Source organism: Apiospora kogelbergensis, assembly GCF_038363985.1.
Source record: "Apiospora kogelbergensis strain CBS 113332 chromosome Unknown utg000002l_segment0_segment0, whole genome shotgun sequence".
NCBI lineage: Eukaryota > Fungi > Ascomycota > Sordariomycetes > Amphisphaeriales > Apiosporaceae > Apiospora > Apiospora kogelbergensis.
Genome location: NW_027117419.1, coordinates 4008167 through 4026785, shown reverse-complemented (window position 1 = coordinate 4026785; position 18619 = coordinate 4008167). Strand labels below are relative to the sequence as shown.

At 57.2% G+C, this 18619-nt stretch overlaps 8 protein-coding genes across 8 annotated transcripts; 4 read left to right on the top strand and 4 right to left on the bottom strand.

Moving 5' to 3' along the window:
* Positions 1–75: 75 nt before the first annotated feature.
* On the top strand, positions 76–1771 carry PG998_004233 (uncharacterized protein; the record flags this gene model as incomplete). The annotated part of the gene is made up of 3 exons (XM_066871051.1): positions 76–134; positions 191–232; positions 313–1771. The coding sequence occupies 3 exons, from the start codon at positions 76–78 to the stop codon at positions 1769–1771; spliced, it is 1560 nt and encodes a 519-aa protein (XP_066734801.1).
* A 514-nt stretch (positions 1772–2285) lies between these two features.
* PG998_004232 (uncharacterized protein) lies at positions 2286–3715 on the top strand (the record flags this gene model as incomplete). Its single annotated transcript, XM_066871050.1, is given in 3 exon segments — positions 2286–2397; positions 2468–3561; positions 3581–3715. The coding sequence occupies 3 exon segments, from the start codon at positions 2286–2288 to the stop codon at positions 3713–3715; spliced, it is 1341 nt and encodes a 446-aa protein (XP_066734800.1).
* Positions 3716–4633: 918 nt separating this feature from the next.
* Positions 4634–6883, top strand: PG998_004231 (uncharacterized protein; the record flags this gene model as incomplete). Its single annotated transcript, XM_066871049.1, has 2 exons — positions 4634–6407; positions 6477–6883. 2 exons carry the CDS (start codon positions 4634–4636, stop codon positions 6881–6883), a joined length of 2181 nt encoding a protein of 726 aa, XP_066734799.1.
* A 126-nt stretch (positions 6884–7009) lies between these two features.
* Positions 7010–8590, bottom strand: PG998_004230 (uncharacterized protein; the record flags this gene model as incomplete). The annotated part of the gene is made up of 1 exon (XM_066871048.1): positions 7010–8590. One exon carries the CDS (start codon positions 8588–8590, stop codon positions 7010–7012), a length of 1581 nt encoding a protein of 526 aa, XP_066734798.1.
* Positions 8591–9645: 1055 nt separating this feature from the next.
* On the top strand, positions 9646–10092 carry PG998_004229 (uncharacterized protein; the record flags this gene model as incomplete). The annotated part of the gene is made up of 2 exons (XM_066871047.1): positions 9646–9709; positions 9812–10092. The coding sequence occupies 2 exons, from the start codon at positions 9646–9648 to the stop codon at positions 10090–10092; spliced, it is 345 nt and encodes a 114-aa protein (XP_066734797.1).
* Positions 10093–10528: 436 nt separating this feature from the next.
* On the bottom strand, positions 10529–12070 carry PG998_004228 (adenylosuccinate lyase; the record flags this gene model as incomplete). The annotated part of the gene is made up of 3 exons (XM_066871046.1): positions 10529–11071; positions 11148–11650; positions 11773–12070. The coding sequence occupies 3 exons, from the start codon at positions 12068–12070 to the stop codon at positions 10529–10531; spliced, it is 1344 nt and encodes a 447-aa protein (XP_066734796.1).
* A 457-nt stretch (positions 12071–12527) lies between these two features.
* PG998_004227 (glycoside hydrolase family 5) lies at positions 12528–13861 on the bottom strand (the record flags this gene model as incomplete). Its single annotated transcript, XM_066871045.1, has 2 exons — positions 12528–13639; positions 13735–13861. 2 exons carry the CDS (start codon positions 13859–13861, stop codon positions 12528–12530), a joined length of 1239 nt encoding a protein of 412 aa, XP_066734795.1.
* A 3223-nt stretch (positions 13862–17084) lies between these two features.
* On the bottom strand, positions 17085–18247 carry PG998_004226 (uncharacterized protein; the record flags this gene model as incomplete). Its single annotated transcript, XM_066871044.1, has 2 exons — positions 17085–17525; positions 17681–18247. 2 exons carry the CDS (start codon positions 18245–18247, stop codon positions 17085–17087), a joined length of 1008 nt encoding a protein of 335 aa, XP_066734794.1.
* Positions 18248–18619: the final 372 nt, after the last annotated feature.

Here is an 18619-nt window from a genome sequence, read left to right as displayed (position 1 = left end):
TCTTGTCGTCGACAAACATATGTCTGTTTAATGATTATTTCACCGAACCAATCACCACCGGTTCCATCTTCAAGAATGACGGAAACATACCTCATGTGGGTGAATGGCCAAGAACGCCCTGGCCGTGCCGAACTGTAAGCTTCCATGTTACAACCGAATTTGCAGACCGTGGCCACTGACATTACACAAGGATCCCCATTGAAGACCCAGCTACTGGCGAGATATTCGCACAGTAAGTTGACCTGGCCCGATGCGACTTCCAGGCTTGGCTCGTATTTATATAGGTACTCGACACTGACTCCCACCACACAGATGCCACGGAGCCAGCGCCGAAGATGTGAACGAGACCATAGAACTAGCCCAAAAGGTCTTCCAGTCCGGCATCTGGTCCAAAGCCACCCCCCACCACCGCGCCGACGTGCTCGAAGCCGCCGCGGCGCTCCTCACTCAGGAGGTGCCCAAGCTGATCCCGCTCGAGGTGCGCCAGACGGGCCGCGCCGTGCGCGAGATGCGGGCGCAGGTCCCCTCGCTGGTGCGCTGGTTCAAGTACTACGCGGCCCTCCTCCGCACCGAGGAGCGGGCCGTGCTGCCCACCCAGGGGAAGCTGCACAACTGGGTCGACCGGGTGCCCCTGGGCGTCGTGGCGCAGATCACGCCCTTTAACCACCCGCTCCTCATCGCCGTGAAGAAGCTGGCTCCGGCGCTCGCTGCGGGTAACTGTGTCGTGGCCAAGCCGAGCGAGTTGACCCCGTTGACGACGCTCGCTTTGGGCAAACTGCTCAAAGAGGCGGGGTTGCCTGACGGCGTCTTCAACGTGCTGCCTGGATACGGCGCGTCGACCGGTAAATCACTGGTGCAGCATCCGCTGATCCGCAAAGTGGACGTCACAGGGGGCACGACGGCCGGCCGCGCCATCGGCGGCATTGCGGGCTCCAACCTCGCACGTTTCACGGCCGAGCTGGGCGGGAAAGCGCCTCTCGTCGTCTTCGCTGCCGCGGACATCGACGTCGCCGTCAACGGCATCGCGTTCGGGTCGTTCATGGCCAGCGGCCAGACGTGCATCGCGAGCACGCGCATCATCGTCGAGAACAAGGTGATGGACCAGGTGCTGGAGAAGCTTAAGGCCAAGACGGAGTCCATCGCCCGCCGCATGGGGTCCCCGGACAACCCGGAGTCCATGATGGGGCCCCTGATCTCGGCCAAGCAGTTGCAGAATGTCCAGACGCTCGTGGACGCGGCGATTGAGAGCGGGGACGCTAAGGCTCTGACGGGCGGAAAGCGAATGACTGGCAAGAGCCAGCTGGACGGCATTGACCTGGCCAAGGGCTATTTCTTCGAGCCGACCGTGCTCGTCTCCTCTCAACAGGGCGGTAGCAGCATACTCAAGACGCGCATCTGGCGCGAAGAAGCCTTCGGCCCCGTCATCGCCGTGGTCGGGTTCGACAGCGAGGCGGAGGCGGTGGCGCTGGCCAACGACAGCGAGTTCGGGCTGGGCGCGTCGGTGTGGACGCGCGACCTGGCGCAGGGCTTCCGGGTGGCGGAGCAGGTGGACGCGGGCCTCGTCTGGGTCAACACGCACCACCGCAACGACCCGAGCAGCCCCTGGGGCGGCGCCAAGCAGGCGAGCGGCGTCGGCAGCGAGAACGGCGTCGACGCGCTGCGCGAGTACACGACCATGAAGAGCATCATCGTCAACTACGCGTCGCCCGAGGAGGCGCTCGCGACGGAGGACTGGTTCGGAGATACGAGCGGCACGGTCCGGTACGGTTGAGCAAGGGGTCTCATGTCAGATCGGGGTAATTATATACCACTATACCAGTCATACTTATAAGAGCCGCTGTTATCTGCGGGGTTTGTGTGCTGGTCAACCATATGATGAGATGTGCTGTCGGAGTCAAACTCGGAACGGCGGCACCACTAGACTCGCTAGGGTGAGCGACTGGGTGAATATGTGAATATGCATTGCTCAAGAACACGCTCGATGTGACGCATTCATGTTCAACACGCCCTTGCGTTGACAATTCTTGTCTCCACCTCATGTTTCTCGGCCATAGCGGGGTTAGATCTGGTATCCCCATTTCTGAATCTCTTCATTTCTCCAATTGGCACTTACATGAGTCACTAGAAACTAGAAACAACAAGCCGATGGCGGCACAAGCTGGCATGACTACAATCAGACAGCGTGATATATAATTAGCAAGATTTCTGCGAGTATAGCATATTATACAGCAGCAAACGTCATTCCAGCGATTGACAACGTCGCGAGTATATCTTATCCGATCACAATGGCGTCCACCGATACGAAACCTCAACTCCCTAACGGGAACCCAAAAGCCTTCGGGCGCGGTCTAGTTCAAGAATTCCCCTTTGATGAAGGCTACCGGAATTTCAACCAGGGTGAGTAGTTATGCCGTGATCACTTTGGAGCTGTTGATCAATCTTCAAGAATCTGACGCAAGCATCATAGGTTCTTACGGAGCATGGCCTACCGCTATCCAAACGCAACTCCGCAAGTACCAAGACTATGCCAATGGTCGCCCGGATGCCTTCCTCCGCTACGAGCTGCCCAAGCTGCTGGATGAGTCTCGGGAAGCGGCCGCCCAAATCCTGCGCGTGCCTGCCGAGACGGTGGTCCTGGTGCCCAATGCGACCGCGGCTTTCAACGTCATCCTGCGTAACCTAGTCTGGAACCCGGACGGGCGCGACGAGATCCTGTACTTCAGCACTGTGTACGGCGGCTGCGGCAAGACCATCGACTACATCGTCGACTCGAACCAATCAGCAGGGGACCGGGGGTCCCTCGTGGACTCGCGGGAGATCCCCCTGAAATACCCCTTTGAGGACGCTGACGCCCTGGCCGGATTCGAGGCCGCCGTGGCAGCCTCCCGCGCCGAGGGGAAGCGCCCCCGCCTCTGCACCTTCGACACCGTCTCGAGCATGCCGGGGATCCGGTTCCCCTTCGAGGCGCTGGTTAAAGCGTGCCGGCAACACGGCATCCTGAGCCTCGTCGACGGCGCGCAGGGCGTCGGGCTGATCGACCTGGACCTCGCGGCGCTGGACCCGGATTTCTTCTTCAGCAACTGCCACAAGTGGCTGTTCGTGCCGCGCGGCTGCGCTGCGCTCTACGTGCCCGTGCGCCACCAGGCCCTGATCCGGTCCACGGTCCCGACGTCGCACGAGTACGTGTCGACGAAGCCGCGCTTCAACCCGCTGCCCCCGAGCAAGCACTCGCGCTTCGTCAGCCAGTTCGGGTTCACGGGCACCGTCGACATGTCGCCCTACCTGTGCGTCACGGACGCGGTGCGCTGGCGGCGCGACGTCCTCGGCGGCGAGGACAAGATCCTGCAGTACATCGAGACGCTGGCGCGTGAGGGCGGGAAGCGCATGGCCGAGATGCTGGGCACCGAGGTCCTGGAGAACAGCACGGGGACGCTGGGCCGGTGTGGGATGACGAACGTGGCGTTGCCGATTCAGATCGCGGGCGACGCAGCGGAAGGGGCCGCTGTGAGGCAGTGGATCCAGAAGACGTTGATCGCGGACTACAACTCGTTCGTCCCCCCTGTTCCTGGGAGATGGCAAGATCTGGGTGCGCATGAGCGCGCAAGTCTACCTCGAGATGGAGGACTTCGAATGGGCTGGGCGCACCTTGCTGGAGATTTCCCAGCGCGTTGCAAAAGGAGAACACAGGGGGGGTCAGCGAGTAACAAACAATTAACGTTCAATCAGGTTATGGGTTTTAATTCCACCAGGCAAGCAGATGTTTGAGTTTAATGAGGAACCACAACAGCGCAGTGTAGTACAGAATAATAGCATCTCCATTCAACTTCCACCGGCGGACAGATGTAGCTTGCGGCGGAAATGGCTGAAGGTCGGGACAATGACCATATGAAAGCAATTGCTGGAGCCCAGATCATTGGGGGAAAAAGTCCGTCGCCTGTTGGAACCCCAAGACGTAGGGCAGAAATGGGGGAAAGGGACGGGAACCAAGACGCCGTTGGGGGGCGGGGAATCCCTGTAGTATTCGGAGTCGACTGCTCCGACTTCCTAGTGGCCCCCGACCCCCGTTCTAAGAAGAGGACAATGGCTACGCGGGCCGGCTAATGCCCACACGCAAGGCGTATGGAGCTCAGAGTTCGTGACGTTGCTGTCATGTCAGGTGTAAGGGAGCACACCGCAAGGTGTTGCTAGTCAGGGTCGCCTAAACGGGAAACACTGCCGGCGAGTTGGTCGCCCGGAAGAGGAGGACAAGAGTTCCGCCAAGGGGCTAATCTAACTTGCTCATGGCAAAAATGCCGGGCCAGGTGCATCTTATTGTTTGGCGTCCATAGAAAAACGAGCGCCTACTCCCGCATCATGGTCTTCCGTTAACTGCCGTACCAGGCATCGTGATCTGACCATCTCCCACCGTGGTGGCACCAGTGGCATTGGCAGTGTGGGGAAACTCGTTATAACGCCAAGCTCCGAGGTACGACGTTGTCGCTGTAACTTTCCATGTGCCCCCTCACTCTTGTCAGAGTCATATAAGCTGGGCAATATTTCCAGTCGGTGGTGAGGGAGGCTTTTCCCCCAGGCACTCCAGTCCACGGTCGCTCTCCTTGACCCTTCTGTCCTGTCGAGAAAAAGAACCAGAACCATGCGTTACCAAGACCTCGCAACCGTCCTGGCCTCGGCCTCGGTGGCCGCCAGCCAATCGACGGCCGACTGGGCCGCAGCCTACGACAAGGCCAACGCGGCGCTGGCCAAGCTGTCGTCGCAGGACAAAGTCAACATCGTGACGGGCGTCGGTTGGAACAAGGGGCCCTGCGTGGGCAACACACCCGCCATCAACTCGATCGGCTACCCGCAGCTCTGCCTGCAGGACTCGCCGATCGGCGTGCGCTACGGCAACAGCGTGACGGCCTTCGCGCCGGGCATCCAGGCCGGGTCGACGTGGGACCGCGAGCTGATGCGGCAGCGCGGCCAGTTCATGGGCGAGGAGGCCAAGCAGAGCGGCGTGCACGTGCTGCTGGGCCCCGTCGCGGGCCCGCTGGGCAAGATCGCGCAGGGCGGGCGCAACTGGGAGGGGTTCGCCGCCGACCCCTACCTGTCGGGCATCGCGACGGCCGAGACGGTCGAGGGCATGCAGGCCGCGGGCGTCCAGGCCAACGTCAAGCACTACATCGCCAACGAGCAGGAGCTGAGCCGCGACACCATCAGCTCCAACGTCGACGACCGCACCATGCACGAGCTGTACCTGTGGCCCTTCGCCGACGCCGTCAAGGCCAACGTGGCGTCCGTCATGTGCGCCTACAACAAGCTGAACGGCACCTGGTCGTGCGAGGACGACAAGTCGCTCAACGGCCTGCTGAAGAAGGAGCTCGGCTTCCAGGGCTACGTCATGACCGACTGGAACGCCCAGCACTCGACCGAGCAGGCCGCCAACGCCGGGCTCGACATGAGCATGCCCGGGTCCGACTACAACGGCAACGCCGCCTCTATCCTCTGGGGCCCCAAGCTGACGAGCGCCGTCAGCAGCGGGCGCGTGCCGCAGGCGCGCGTCGACGACATGGTGCGCCGCATCCTGGGCGCTTGGTACCTGACCAAGCAGAACGGCGGCGGCTACCCGTCGCCCAACTTCAACGCCAACGTGCAGGGCAACCACAAGACCAACGTGCGGGCCGTGGCGCGCGACGGCCTGGTGCTGCTCAAGAACGAGGGCGGCATCCTGCCGCTCAAGAAGCCCGCCAAGCTGGCCCTCGTCGGCTCCGCCGCCGCCAACAACCCGCAGGGTATCAACGCCTGCGTCGACCGCGGCTGCAACACGGGCGCGCTCGGCATGGGCTGGGGCTCGGGCACGGCCAACTACCCGTACTTCGTGGCGCCGGCGGACGCGATCCGGGCGCGCGCGCAGAGCGACGGCACGAGCGTGACGGTGCAGGCGTCGGACAGCACGTCGGCCGCCTCGTCGGCGCGCGGGGCCGACGCCGCCCTCGTGTTCATCACGTCCGACTCCGGCGAGGGCTACATCACGGTCGAGGGCCACGCGGGCGACCGCAACAACCTGGACCCGTGGCACTCGGGCAACCAGCTGGTGCAGGCTGTGGCGCAAGCCAATGAGAACGTCATCGTCGTCGTGCACTCGGTCGGCCCCGTCGTGCTCGAGACCATCTTGGCCCTCCCCCAGGTCAAGGCCGTCGTCTGGGCCGGTCTGCCCTCGCAAGAGAGCGGCAACGCCCTCGTCGACGTCATGTACGGTGCGACTTCGCCCAACGGAAAGCTGCCCTACACCATCGCCAAGAGGGAGGGCGACTACGGCACCAGCGTGAGCCGCGGCCAAAGCGACAGCTTCAGCGAGGGGCTCTACATTGACTACCGCCACTTTGACCGGGCCAACATTGCCCCACGCTACGAGTTTGGTTTCGGTTTGTGTAAGTTCAACCCCCCTTTCCCCTGAATTTCCCTCTCCACTCTGTGCTGACGTGATTCATCCGCATTAGCCTACACCAACTTCACCTACTCCGGCATCGCCGTGACCGGCGCCCCGAAGGCCGGTGCCGCCACTGGCGCCATCGTTTCGGGCGGCCGCGCCGACCTCTTCGAGACCGTGGCGACCGTCACCGTCACCGTGGCCAACTCCGGCGCCGTAACGGGCGCCGAGGTTGCGCAGCTCTACGTGGGCTACCCGTCGTCCGTCACCGCCCCGCCCAAGCAGCTCCGCGGCTTCGAGAAGCTGCCGCTGGCGGCGGGCGCGTCGGGCACCGCCACGTTCGCGCTCCGCAGGCGCGACCTGAGCTACTGGGACGTGAGTCAACAAAACTGGGTTGTGCCGTCGGGCGCCTTCACCATCAGTGTCGGGGCTAGCAGTCGTGATATCCGGCAGACGGCCACCTTGACCGTATCGTAGACGATGATGATGGGGTCAAAATGTATATAGGAAAGTAGCATGTCACGTACATAAGAATAGCATATACCAACCAATCAACGTAGTCGGGTTCGTCATTTCATCAGCTACATCGTCAACAGCCATGCCTTAACCGCAATCTGGCTCGTCGCCGCCAGCAGTGACAGGTTGTCCCTTGCTTTCCTGAGTGCCGTAGGCTCCACCATTCAGGATTACCTCGGAGTTGTCGTCCATGTTATCCTGAACCCGGCTCCATTTCTTCTTGCGATCTTTTCGTCCCTCCAGTTCGGCGCCCTTTCCTTTGCCTTCGGGTTCGAACACTGGCCTGATCAATCCTCCAAGAAGAGGGTTCTTACTAAACGCGCCACCCCCGCTTCCAAGATTGTTGCTCATAAATCTTGGTGCTGGGCTTTCTTCCACGATTTCGACAATGTCATCGTCCTCAGGGCTAGCGGGTCGCTCCATTGCGGCCATCTTCCGCACGACCTTGCCACCCACCAAGTCGATACTGACCACTTGTCTGCGCTTCTCATACTCTGGTCGCGCATTCCACTCCATCTCCCGCATGACCTTCTGTTGCCGCTTCAGTTCGCGAGCGCGCTCTTCGGGGGAGGACCACATGCTCCCTCCGGTGCCCGCCATGGCGCTGGTCACATCGAAGTCGGCAGCCTCATCTCTGACGGTGGTTCGGCGAGCATTCTGGTTCTGGAAGGCAAGCAGTCGATCGCGATGTTCTCGCGCCTTGACCTCAGCAGAAGACGACAAATCATCATTTGTCTCGCGTGGCTTGGTGAAGGGGGCGGGCGTTCGGGATACATCGGCCCTACGGTGAGCATCCCGATCGACTGCCTGCTTCTCCCGCCCACGCTCGGCCTTCAACTCCTTGATCATGGACTGCACCTCGGCTGAAGTCAATAACGGGTTCCCACAGAAAGTGCACGCGCCCAACCCTTCCTTGAGGCAGATGACCTTGCCGCAGTGCAGACAATTCGGGGCAGCCGCCAGCAAAGGATGCCTTGCGGCCACGCAATTGCATTTCCGCGAAGCATCGCTGGCCTTCGATGGGTTCGTCGTCAGCTCCAGGGCCCTGATGGCGGCGTCCAGGTCGGACAGGGCCGAGGAGGCGCCATGCATGGCCGTGCCACCCGAGATGTTGATCTTGGTCTTGGGTGCAGGGGTGGATGTCCGGGATACGGGGTTTGATTTGGGCTTGGACTTGTTAGGCAAGTCCGAAATCAGGTGACCGGCAGCGGATGGGGGCGGCTTAGGCGGAGGCGGTGTTGCTGATTTGGCCGGTGGTTTCGCCGGCGACGCAGCCCGGCTTGATGACCCCGACCGGTAGTCATCTTCCAGGTTGTTTCTCTTGTTGTAGGCGGTTCCGGGAGCAGGGCCATTGTTAGTGACTTGACGTGGGGCGGGAGTGTGGAGGGGTGCCTTCTTTTTCTTGTTGTTTCGTGAAGGTTTGGGTACACCATCTGTATTTGATTGCGTCTGTACAGATGAGGAGGGTTGAGGGGCAGGGGCAGCCTTCGGGTCCTGGCGCCTTGAATTGAAGGAAGAAATGAAGTCGATGGCATCTGGTGAATCACCAAGCAGGTTCCGAAAATGCTCCACTGCCTCGGGTTTGGACAGCGTCGCGGCGTATGTCAGGACTTGCTGGAGATCCTCATCGGGCAGCGGCAGGAGCCGCGAGAGTTGAGAAACTGACATCGGGAATTGTCCGCGATTAGATACTTGGCGTTGGGCAGCTTGTGGTGTAAGCCGCTATCTGTTCGTGCGAGATGTCGTCGTTGTTGCGCGAGATGCTGAAAGTGCAGTGATGATAACCTGGAGCGTAGGCACAAATGATGACCTCAATCGCTGGAACAATCGAGCCACAGGGAGGGGCTTATCTCAGATGAAGCTGTGGCTTAGGCGGCTTTTGGATACGAAAGGACTCTAGACTGGAAATTTAGGCCAACCAGATAACGTGAACAGGCGGTTCCATGTCCACTACAAACCACCGTTGACCCCACGCAGACCCCGAAGAGTCACACCGTGCCAAGCACCAATTTCGACCTCATCCAGTCTTCACCATCGCTCGTCCTCGGGTTCTGCTCGGGTGCAGACAGACAGATGACTCGCAACTAGGGGACACCGGCTACCGGGATTTTGCATTTTCATTACGGTGCAGTTTACGCGTTCATTCTGCTTTGGCAGCGCCGGTAGGAAGCCACCGACGTAATGAATGATCTACGTAGCATTGACGCGCTCAGGGGGTTCTAACGGACCATACGATGTCTTCTCCTGAGAAAGTCTTAGATTAGACCCTTAGCACCTAGCCCGCCATCCAATTCCCAAATCCCCCTAGGCCCCAGTCGCACCGCACGCGGATCCTACCCATTTAATGCCCGAGAATACCTTCACACACCCGGGAATGCGGCACCACAATACGAAGCACCCATAGCGGCCATCCCCATTGCTGTGCCACACAAGACATTGTCGTTTCCATGCAACCTGCCGACTTTAGCTCCATGGCCTTTCCTGATTGGACCAGGAGCGCATCGTCGTCCACAACTGCCGTGCTTCCGGAGCTCCACGTCAGCCAGGGACGCCGCAGCACGGATGGACAAGCTTTTTTGACTTGCTAGCCGCATGTCACGACACAAGGAGCGAGCACTTTAAAATGGCCCTTCCAGACCAGAACTGCGTGCTCTCTTTCCTCGTTCAATGAGATCGTCATTGGGTCGTATCTGTATCTGTGTCTGCCACGTTCATCATTCGCCATGCAGCTCACCCCCCTACCTGAGCTGGACGCTTGCCGTCTTGGCCATTTTCCCTTCAGCGATTGTTTGCGCATCAGATGATGAGAGTGAGTGAGCTGAGATAGCCATGCATAGCTTTTATGCACGTATAACTCGCGCGCCAGCAAGTGTCTAACCCCATGTATAGCAACAACAAAGAGCGACGTCAAGACGGAATCCGAGAAGGTCACGGCCACAAGCGAAGAGTCGTCCATACCCACTCCCAGCCCTACCAGCTCGGTCCAGCAGGGCTCCAATTCAACGGAAGCTACCACGACAACTTCTCAAAGACCCGTGACGACCGCACTTGTTGTGACTCCCACGACATCTGTCCCAGACTTGATGGGTAAATGGTCGGGTGGGACCCGTGGACAGGAAGTCGAGCTCATCACCGCTCTACTCGGTCTCGCGGTTGCCTTTGTTGTCTAAGACGGGCATGGGTGGAGGAATGCATAAACTTTCGGCGAAGGGCGCCGCTGTTACACCCTATTATTTTGCATGGCGTCCGTCTTTGGGTATTTTGCTTAAGCGTTTCCGGGTCAAGTTACAGGTAATCGAATTTGTTTAGTGCCTTTACCTGAATATCGTGTCCTCCCTAGCCTGAACAAAACTCGTACGCAGATTGGAAGGTCGTAGATACAAAACTTTGTTTAAACATGGTGAGATGTATGCTATACTGCTGTAACTTGTTCAGTCGTTTGAAGAAGGGGGTATAAGGTGGTTGAACTTGAACCATCTGAGTGATCTATGCTCAAAGATCGATTAGTCAAGTTACCAATGGACGCTCACTCTCGTCGACTCGAATGTTGCCAACCCATCACCATCAAGTTCTCTATTTGCAACTACACGCCAGACAAGGCAATCGTTATTGTGCCAAAAGCTCATCCACCATCAGCTGGCACGTCCCCATATACCTAGTCGGGTCGCAGAGCTCCTCGAGCTGCTCGGCGCTTATGTGCGAAACCACGATCTCTATCTCCTGGAGCGTCTCGAGCAGAGAAGCACCGTCCTCGTGCGCGGCCACGCACGCCTTGTACACCACTTCGTGCGCCTCCTGCCGGCCCGTGTGCGTGGCGAGGGCCATCATGACAGCCTCGGCGACGATGAGGCCCCGCGTCCCCTGCAAGTTCGCCAGCATGGCGCCCTCGTTGACCTGGAGGCCCGCGAGCGCGAAGTCCGCTTGGTGCAGCGACCCCACGGCGGACATGAAGGCGGTGGGCACGGCGGCCCACTCGAGGTGCCAGGGCCCCGAGGCGCGCTCGAAGTCGGTGATCATGGCGTCGAGCAGGAGGCCCGCCTGCGCGCGGAGGATCTTGGACTGGGCCAGGATCACTTCGCTCGAGATGGGGTTGCGCTTCTGCGGCATCGTGGAGGAGGCGCCTCGGTGCGGGACGTACGGCTCGGCCACCTGAGAGTAACACGATGTGAGCTTCTCATCCGAATAGTGCAAAGGAACGTTTGGTACGAGCAAGTGGGTTACTTACCTCATTCAGCTCATTGGAACACATTATCATAAGGTCCAGAGCAATTTTGCCAAGGGTGCCCCCAACGAGCGCGAGAAAGTTGACGATCTCGGCGACGGTATCCCTAGCCACATGCCACGTGATTACAGGATCCCGGAGGCCGAGGATGGCGGCCAGTCTCTTCCGCACCCTGACACCGTCGTCACCCAGCGAGGCCAGCGTCCCTGCGGCACCACCAAACTGCACCAGCAGGCAACGCTCCTTGATCTGCTCGAGGCGCTCGACGTGGCGCTGCATGCCGGCGAGCCAGACGCCGCACTTGTAGCCGAAGGTGATGGGCAGCGCGTGCTGCAGGTGGGTGCGGCCGGCCATGGGCGTGTCCCGGTACTTGGCCGACATGGCCCGCAGCGTTCCCACCACGCGCTGGATGAGGCGCTCGACGATGGCCAGGCCGTTGCGCATCTGCAGCACCGACGCGATGTCCATGATGTCCTGGGTGGTGGCTCCCCAGTGTATATAGCCCGCTGTGATTGGTCCCCTGATCAGCCACTGGCAAGACGTCGAGACCTCTCCCCTGCCAAGCCTCGGTCCGATTGGAGCACCGCTTGGCCAATTCTCTATCTGGAAACGCAGGGGTTCTACTTACCCTCTTCCTCGGGACACCACGACGCCATCTGCTCCACCAGGGGGAACACGGGGTATCCCACGATCTCTGTCCGGGAACCGAGAAGTTTCCAGTCGATCTTGGAGACGTCGCTGTGCTGGCGAATGACGTCTGCAACGCCGCCAGGGATGACGCCCTCGGCCTCCTCAGCTTGGGACAAGGCGCATTCCGCCTCGATCATATGTGCGACGTAGGATCGTTCTGAGAAACACTCTCGGACCTCTTCGGTGCCGAATATTTTCCCGAACATGATCGAGTCAAAGACTGTGGCGGAAGACATGGTGGATAGATGGTGTTGGTGTTTGTGCACTAGTTCTTGCGCGTTGAGTGTGTCGGCCAATGATGGTTGCGCCGAACCCTGTGAGTGAGGAAGATCGTCCGGCAATGTAAGATATGAATTGCGATTTATTGACCGCCCCTTTTCGGCTTCCGACTTAGGGTTTCGGAGTGATGCGCGAAAGACCGTGCCAAGATAGGGAGGTAGTCGGTGGGAGAGACGACAGCTCGGCAGGTTGACGGGTGGGTGGGATGATGGAACAGCGAAATGCCCCCACATGTCCCCTTCCCCACAGAAGGATCGTGCCATCTAGACTCAAGACTCAACATGGCTGTCAGAACTCAATGAAATCGGTTGGACTGCAAAGGTGATACCGAATGCGTTAATTTTGAACCCTCATCCGAGGGGCACTACAATGGCTGAATACGCTATGTAAACCACGACAGCCTCCGACGAGATTTTATCTGAATCCGGCACAAACGTCTTGGTACACGTTCTGTTCCAATCCAGCCGCCGTGGACGGGATATACTTCAGATACGTAGCGTACGAATACGTCCACCGAGGGTCGTTCAGCTCCGTCTTCCACGTCCAAAAGATCCACCCGTTCATTCCCGGCTTCTCATAGAGCTGCTGCTGCGCCGTGAAGAACTTCTTGAAGAAGTCGGCGTCGTGCCAGTCGGCGCCCGACGTCATGCTCCACTCCCCCGTGATCCGGAACGTCTCGCCGTTCACAAGGCGCGAGTCGGTGCACGCCAGGTGCATGAGCTGGTACTGGTCGCCCGTGTTCTGCAGCGCGAAGCCGATGTAGTTGTGGTCGTCGAAGGCCGTGTAGGCGCCGTTGGCCACGCTCGACGAGCCGCGCGGGTTGCCCGCGTCCCACTTCGCCGACATGAACTGCACGTGGAGCTTCTTGCTGTCCGGGACGTTGCTTTCGGCGTCGCGCACCGCCTGCAGAGCGCGCGGGTAGTACTTTTGCACCAATCCTGGGTCTTCGCCGGGGGCAGGGTAGCGTCCGTTCGCGTCGTGCTTGGAGACGGGCTCGTTGAGGACTTCGATCATCCCCACGGAGGCGTAGGCCGGGTTGCTATGGATTCGCTTCGTCATCCACGAGAGCCACTTGCAGGCGCGGTCAAAGTTGTAGTCGTTGTAGAACCCGGCCGGGTTGGGGTTCTGGCCGGTGAAGACGTCCTGCTGCTGTCCTCCGGGCGCGCCGTGGAGGTCGATTATGACGTACATTCCAAGGTCCGTAGCCTTCTGAACCACAGCGTCGAGAAAGGGCAGCATGGCGTCTCCGTCAGCAAAGGGCTCGCTGGCTTTATCGACAATGTCGTTATAGGACCAGTAGCCGATCGGGATTCGTATGGTGTTCAAGCCTACATCGTGCACAGACTGGACCGTGTCGGCATTGATCCATTCCCTCCAGTGTTTCTGGAAGGCTTGATTGCCCGCTGCACGGTTGTTGCCTGTGTAGTGGTTCCGCATGCAGTCGAACTCGGAGACATCAGTCTTCAGAGTACAGCCCATCTTCTTCCATTCATCTGCCATCATCCAAGGCTCGGACACCAACCAACCTGCTCAGTGCAAATATCGGCAGTTAGTGGCTGTACACGCCCATCAAGATCTGATTGGGAAGCGGGAGAAGAAGGGGAACGGCTCTGATACATACCACCAAAGTTGACGCCTCGAATCTTTGTGACACCGCTTGGCAGATGAGGCTCAAATCGCTTTCCTAATTCTTCGACACGATAGGTTCGATTGAAAGCTGCGAGGTCACTGCGGTCCTGGGAAGCCATGCGTCAACGACGCAGGCGAAAAGGAGGGAAGCAACAGTGGCACGGAGCATTGTATCGTTCTGGAGATACGATGTTCTCAGCTACTGGGAAGGTAAAGAGTCACTGGTCACAGATGCTTTGCTATAGTAGCGAATAACCCGACTTTTATACGTTCTTACTGGCACTTCTTTTCGCTTGAGCGTTTTCTTGTGATTGGCTTACCTAGGATCCGCGAAAAAAGGAAAGACAAAATACTATTAATAGACATAGAAAAGTGCACTTAATACGCCGCCGCCGTCAGCATCGCACAGCTGAAAAATCGGCATCCCGTAAGCAGCTTAATGTATGTGGATCTTGTTTACCCGATGCATAGTGCTAACTAACACCAACGCGAGGTTCCTTGCTGGGCTCACTCAAGCCCCATGGCAGCCAGAGCCGGGGGGGATGGGGTGGGAATTAGTGATGCCCTCGCCGAACGAGGCCATAGTCCATGCAGTCAGCAGGCGGGTTTACCAATCGACCTAAGATGAAGAAGCACATTTCTTCTACTGACGGAATAGCAGTCAACCAAATGCGGTGATGGCGGACGACGGTGAGTAACAGGATCTCGTGATGCATCTGGGTTGCTGAGTAACGCACATCAGATAGAAGGTATCGGTACCTCGGCAGCCGATCGTCTGACCAGGACCCACTGAGGGAAATATGTACTGGAACAACCGCGTTAGACCGCAGACGGAGAAGGTCAATGGAGACAACCAATCACGCATCTGACAAGTGTGGCCCCTTAATACCGTCCAAATCCTGTTTCCTGTTAGTAAGATAGCTAGCTCTCTGCTGCTGTGTTCGTCTTCGTACATCCACATAACCCCTAACTCCGAACTCACCGCAGTGGATGTATCAACCTCCGGTGTCAGTGCTACAGACTACTATCCATTTGCATAACTGGCGCTGTTGCCCTTGCATTTGATATCCAGCCGCCACAGGTCGAGCTAAATTCGTAAGAGTGGGTTCAGCTGTAATGGGTTTCGTGGAATCTCAGGGTTAAAATTACCTTCCGTCTTTCAGAGAGCTATACTGCTTCGCAATGAATACACTGCAGCCGAGATATGGCCACTTGCTTGGGACTTGTGTTGTGTTTAGGGGGGGATTCGGGGACAGTAATTGCTTTCTCGATATGCATCCCAGCTTTTAGGAGATGATTCCAGTTGTGCTTGTCAAGTTTGGTCCTTCTTCCTGACCGTGTGATAGTAGTATGATGCCACCTGGTTCTGTCCAAATCCAGGCGATTGTTTGAGTATACAACGTTAGTGAGTATATCGTAGAAGCACTAACATGGTAGCATTAGATTCATAGTCTAGCCTCCTCTAATATTAAGTGAATACTCACGTCAACTGTCTGGCAAGCTTGGAATGGCAGTGCCCATCTTTCACCCAAAGCATCGTCCAACCTAACTACATCGAGTGTTAAATACGATGGTATGGCTTCGATAAGACGAGTAGCCTTCTTCAACTGTCCAGCGATCTCTAGAAGCAGTATTCTGGGTTGGGTTAGTGACACATCATTGTCGAATGGTTAGTATAAAGGGGCTATCTTACGTGTTTCGGCTGGTATTTATGAGTATCCTCGTTAAACATTTGGTAAGCCTAGAGAGAACTTTAGTACTCAATTGAATCTAATATTAGATCTTGAAACGTGTTATTTACTCAATCAAGAACTGTTTGGTGTTTTGGAGTAGTTTGCAGAACATCTCGACTTTTTGGCCCCAGTGGGTCACGTATTGGCGGATTGATATCGACTCGTCTGTAGTAATAGAGGTTACCTCGTCCATGTGTGTCTTGATACGAACAATGCCTTGCTCCGAGGCAAGTATCTGGTTTGATTGATCTTCTGATTGCACTCTAGTAGAATATCGTAAGTCGGCGATAGCTTGAGGTGTCATCGATACTTGACCGAGAATCTTAGAAATCTGACGTGACATTGCGCTGCATTCTTTCGTCGCTACTGATGAAGAGGAATGGTGGACATTCACAACCTGATTTGTGAGTCGTTGGATTTAATTCCTGTTGCAGCGTGTCAGTCAGTCTCCTGACCAAGTTTCGAATGAAGGTTGAAGAGGCATGTTCGTACATCTGTCGGACACTCCTGAGCAGCGTGATAGCCCTCATCTCGGAAAGTATGGTGGTGCGCAACTCATCAACATCTTTACTCGCTATCATGGGCCAATGAAACAGGATCCCGATGTCTCCATGGATTTTCCTGCTTCGGAAGTGCCCAAGGCCGGTCCCTTTGAATTTCATTTTGGATACCCAGGCTTGCAGGGGCTGCTGACAGTGCAGTACGATTGCCCGCACCTGCTCCAATGTTTCGCGCTCGTTTTCATCTTCGTGCTCCAGGCGTAGAGCCTGCTGAAGAGTCTTGCGGATGAGATCGAGCTCGATACTCAGATTCTTGATGTGGCGTTTCCCTACAGACCGACCATTCTGCTAGGTATTTTCGTATCAACCCCGCCTTCCTAGGATCCTACCCATTGGTCGGTTCCTGTAGGCCTCAGTACGTACATGAGGATTAAAAGAGTCTAATAAGACCGCCTTCCACTCAACTGGCCTGTCTGCTGTTCTCAATACCTTCCGTACGGCGGTCAGCTGTGAAACACCGACACAATCATGCAACTTCTCTGCATTGTGATACGTCGCATGAAGATGTCAGCTGCACGCGTCAAACTTCCAGCAGCAATAAATAGACCTCTTCTTTATAGAGCGGCTCTGAAGCCTAAACTATTATGGAGGACTTCATTCCAGCGTAACTTTGTTTTGACTTGAGCTTTGCGAGCATTCAGGTAATATATATGATTAGACAGCTACACGCTACCGAATTCCATCAACACTCTTTTCAGCCGGGCCGGCTAGACTATACGGAAACAGTTAATAAAAGGGTGGCTCTTTAAAATGAGGTGTTTGCTGATGCTAGGGGCGGGCATCACTCTAGTATGCTTCGATGTATTAGCCTATTAAACAAAGGGACATCGGATCTTAAGGTTAAAACAACAGAACTTCATTCTATAACTCATGGAATTGAACCAGGAGTAGTTAGGAAACGGGCATTTTACATGCTTGTAGAGAACTTAGCTACAAGACAACAAATCAGGGAGATGAGAAGAGGGTAACATTTACTAGCCCAAAAACACCTATCATTTATTAGGTCTATGTATTTATGGGAGACTGTCATTAACAGTTCTCCAAGAAGCTCAACTATGAATGAAATCATAACTCTTCCCCTTCATGGATATGACGACAGCATATACTGAATCCCCCCCAGCCCAGACCTCCCCACCCGCAAAGAACGTCGCAGTAGCGCTGCTCGACGCCATAACGCCGTACGTGACACGGACGCCGTTGGCATCGGGCGGCAGCCAGAGCGGGCTCCCGGACTGCCCGCCATTAGCGTCGGCATTGGTCGTGAGGGGTCCGTACTGGTCGCACGTGAACGAGTTCTTCTTGGCCACCGTGACGGCGTCCTGTCGGTACGGCTTGCTCATGTCGGACGTCTTGTCCTGTGGGTATCCGTAGGTGTAGAAGATGGCCTGGTCCGCCTTGGCTTGGTCCATGACGTCGTAGCTCATGTAGCCCCGAGCGTCGCCCAGGCGCGCGTCGAGGATCACGACGGCCCAGTCGTCTTTGTAGTTGCACTGGCGAGGAGTATGTTAGCTCGATCGATGGAAAATGTAGTTTTATTACATATCACGCCGGATGTAGTTATATTAGGAGGCAATGATCGGGACACTAGGAGCAATATGGGTCGGGAAATTGGAAAAGCAAGTACAGCGAGTGCAACGGGACTCACTTGCTGCTTCTTGGCGCGTACCTGATCAGTGGCACCAGCATCGGGCACCAAAACCTGTTGAACGTAGGCGCTGGGGAACCGGTCGCCGCCGTCGTAGGCGGGCTGGAACTTGATGGTGACGGAGCCTCCGGCATCCGAGACGCAATGCTTGGCCGTGGTGACGTGGCGCGGTCCGACGAGGGTGCCCGTGCAGACGTTCCCGTCGGAGCGGAGCAATCTTCCCATGGCGGAATAGGGGTAGTCCGTGCTGGGCCAGTAGACGCGGTTGTCCGCTCCGATGACGCCGCGCCCGGACACCGGAAGGGAGGCGGCAGCGGGCGGCTTACCCCCGGATGGTCCCGGGACGCGACGGCCCGAGGTCACGTTGGCTATGGCTGCGGCGAGCTCCTCCTTGGACACATGGAGGAAGGTGGGCTTAGGGGCGGATTGGTCGAAGAGGGGAGGGTTGGTCTTGCCCATGCCCTGAATAGGTACATCGTCCCGGAGAGTGTTACTTGTGGGCAAGGCCGTGACCATAGCGGTCACGGCTAGGAAGAGAGCAAGCGTAAGTTGAAAGAACGACATCATTGTATGGACCAGTAGTTGAAGAAACAGTAAGCAGGGGGGAATGGCTGCTGATTTTTTCAATGTTGAGACTCCTTGGGTTGATGACCACCCATAGTCATACCGTCCTCAGGGGCTTATATACGTAAGATCACACACACACATGACCAGCCTTCGATTCCTTTTGTCTCTTGCCGATTCGTCCTGGCGAGCTCGTGACTGAGCCGGTCGACCCCCTGACTACTGCCGTGTCGTGGTGTGCCTTGCCCTAGAGCCAAGTCTGCTGTCTAATATTCAATATTCCCATCACATCACAGGAAGCCGTTGCACGAGTCTATTGAATTGGGGGCCTTTATCCACCTTCACGAATGGCGCAGCGCCCATGTCCATGATGTT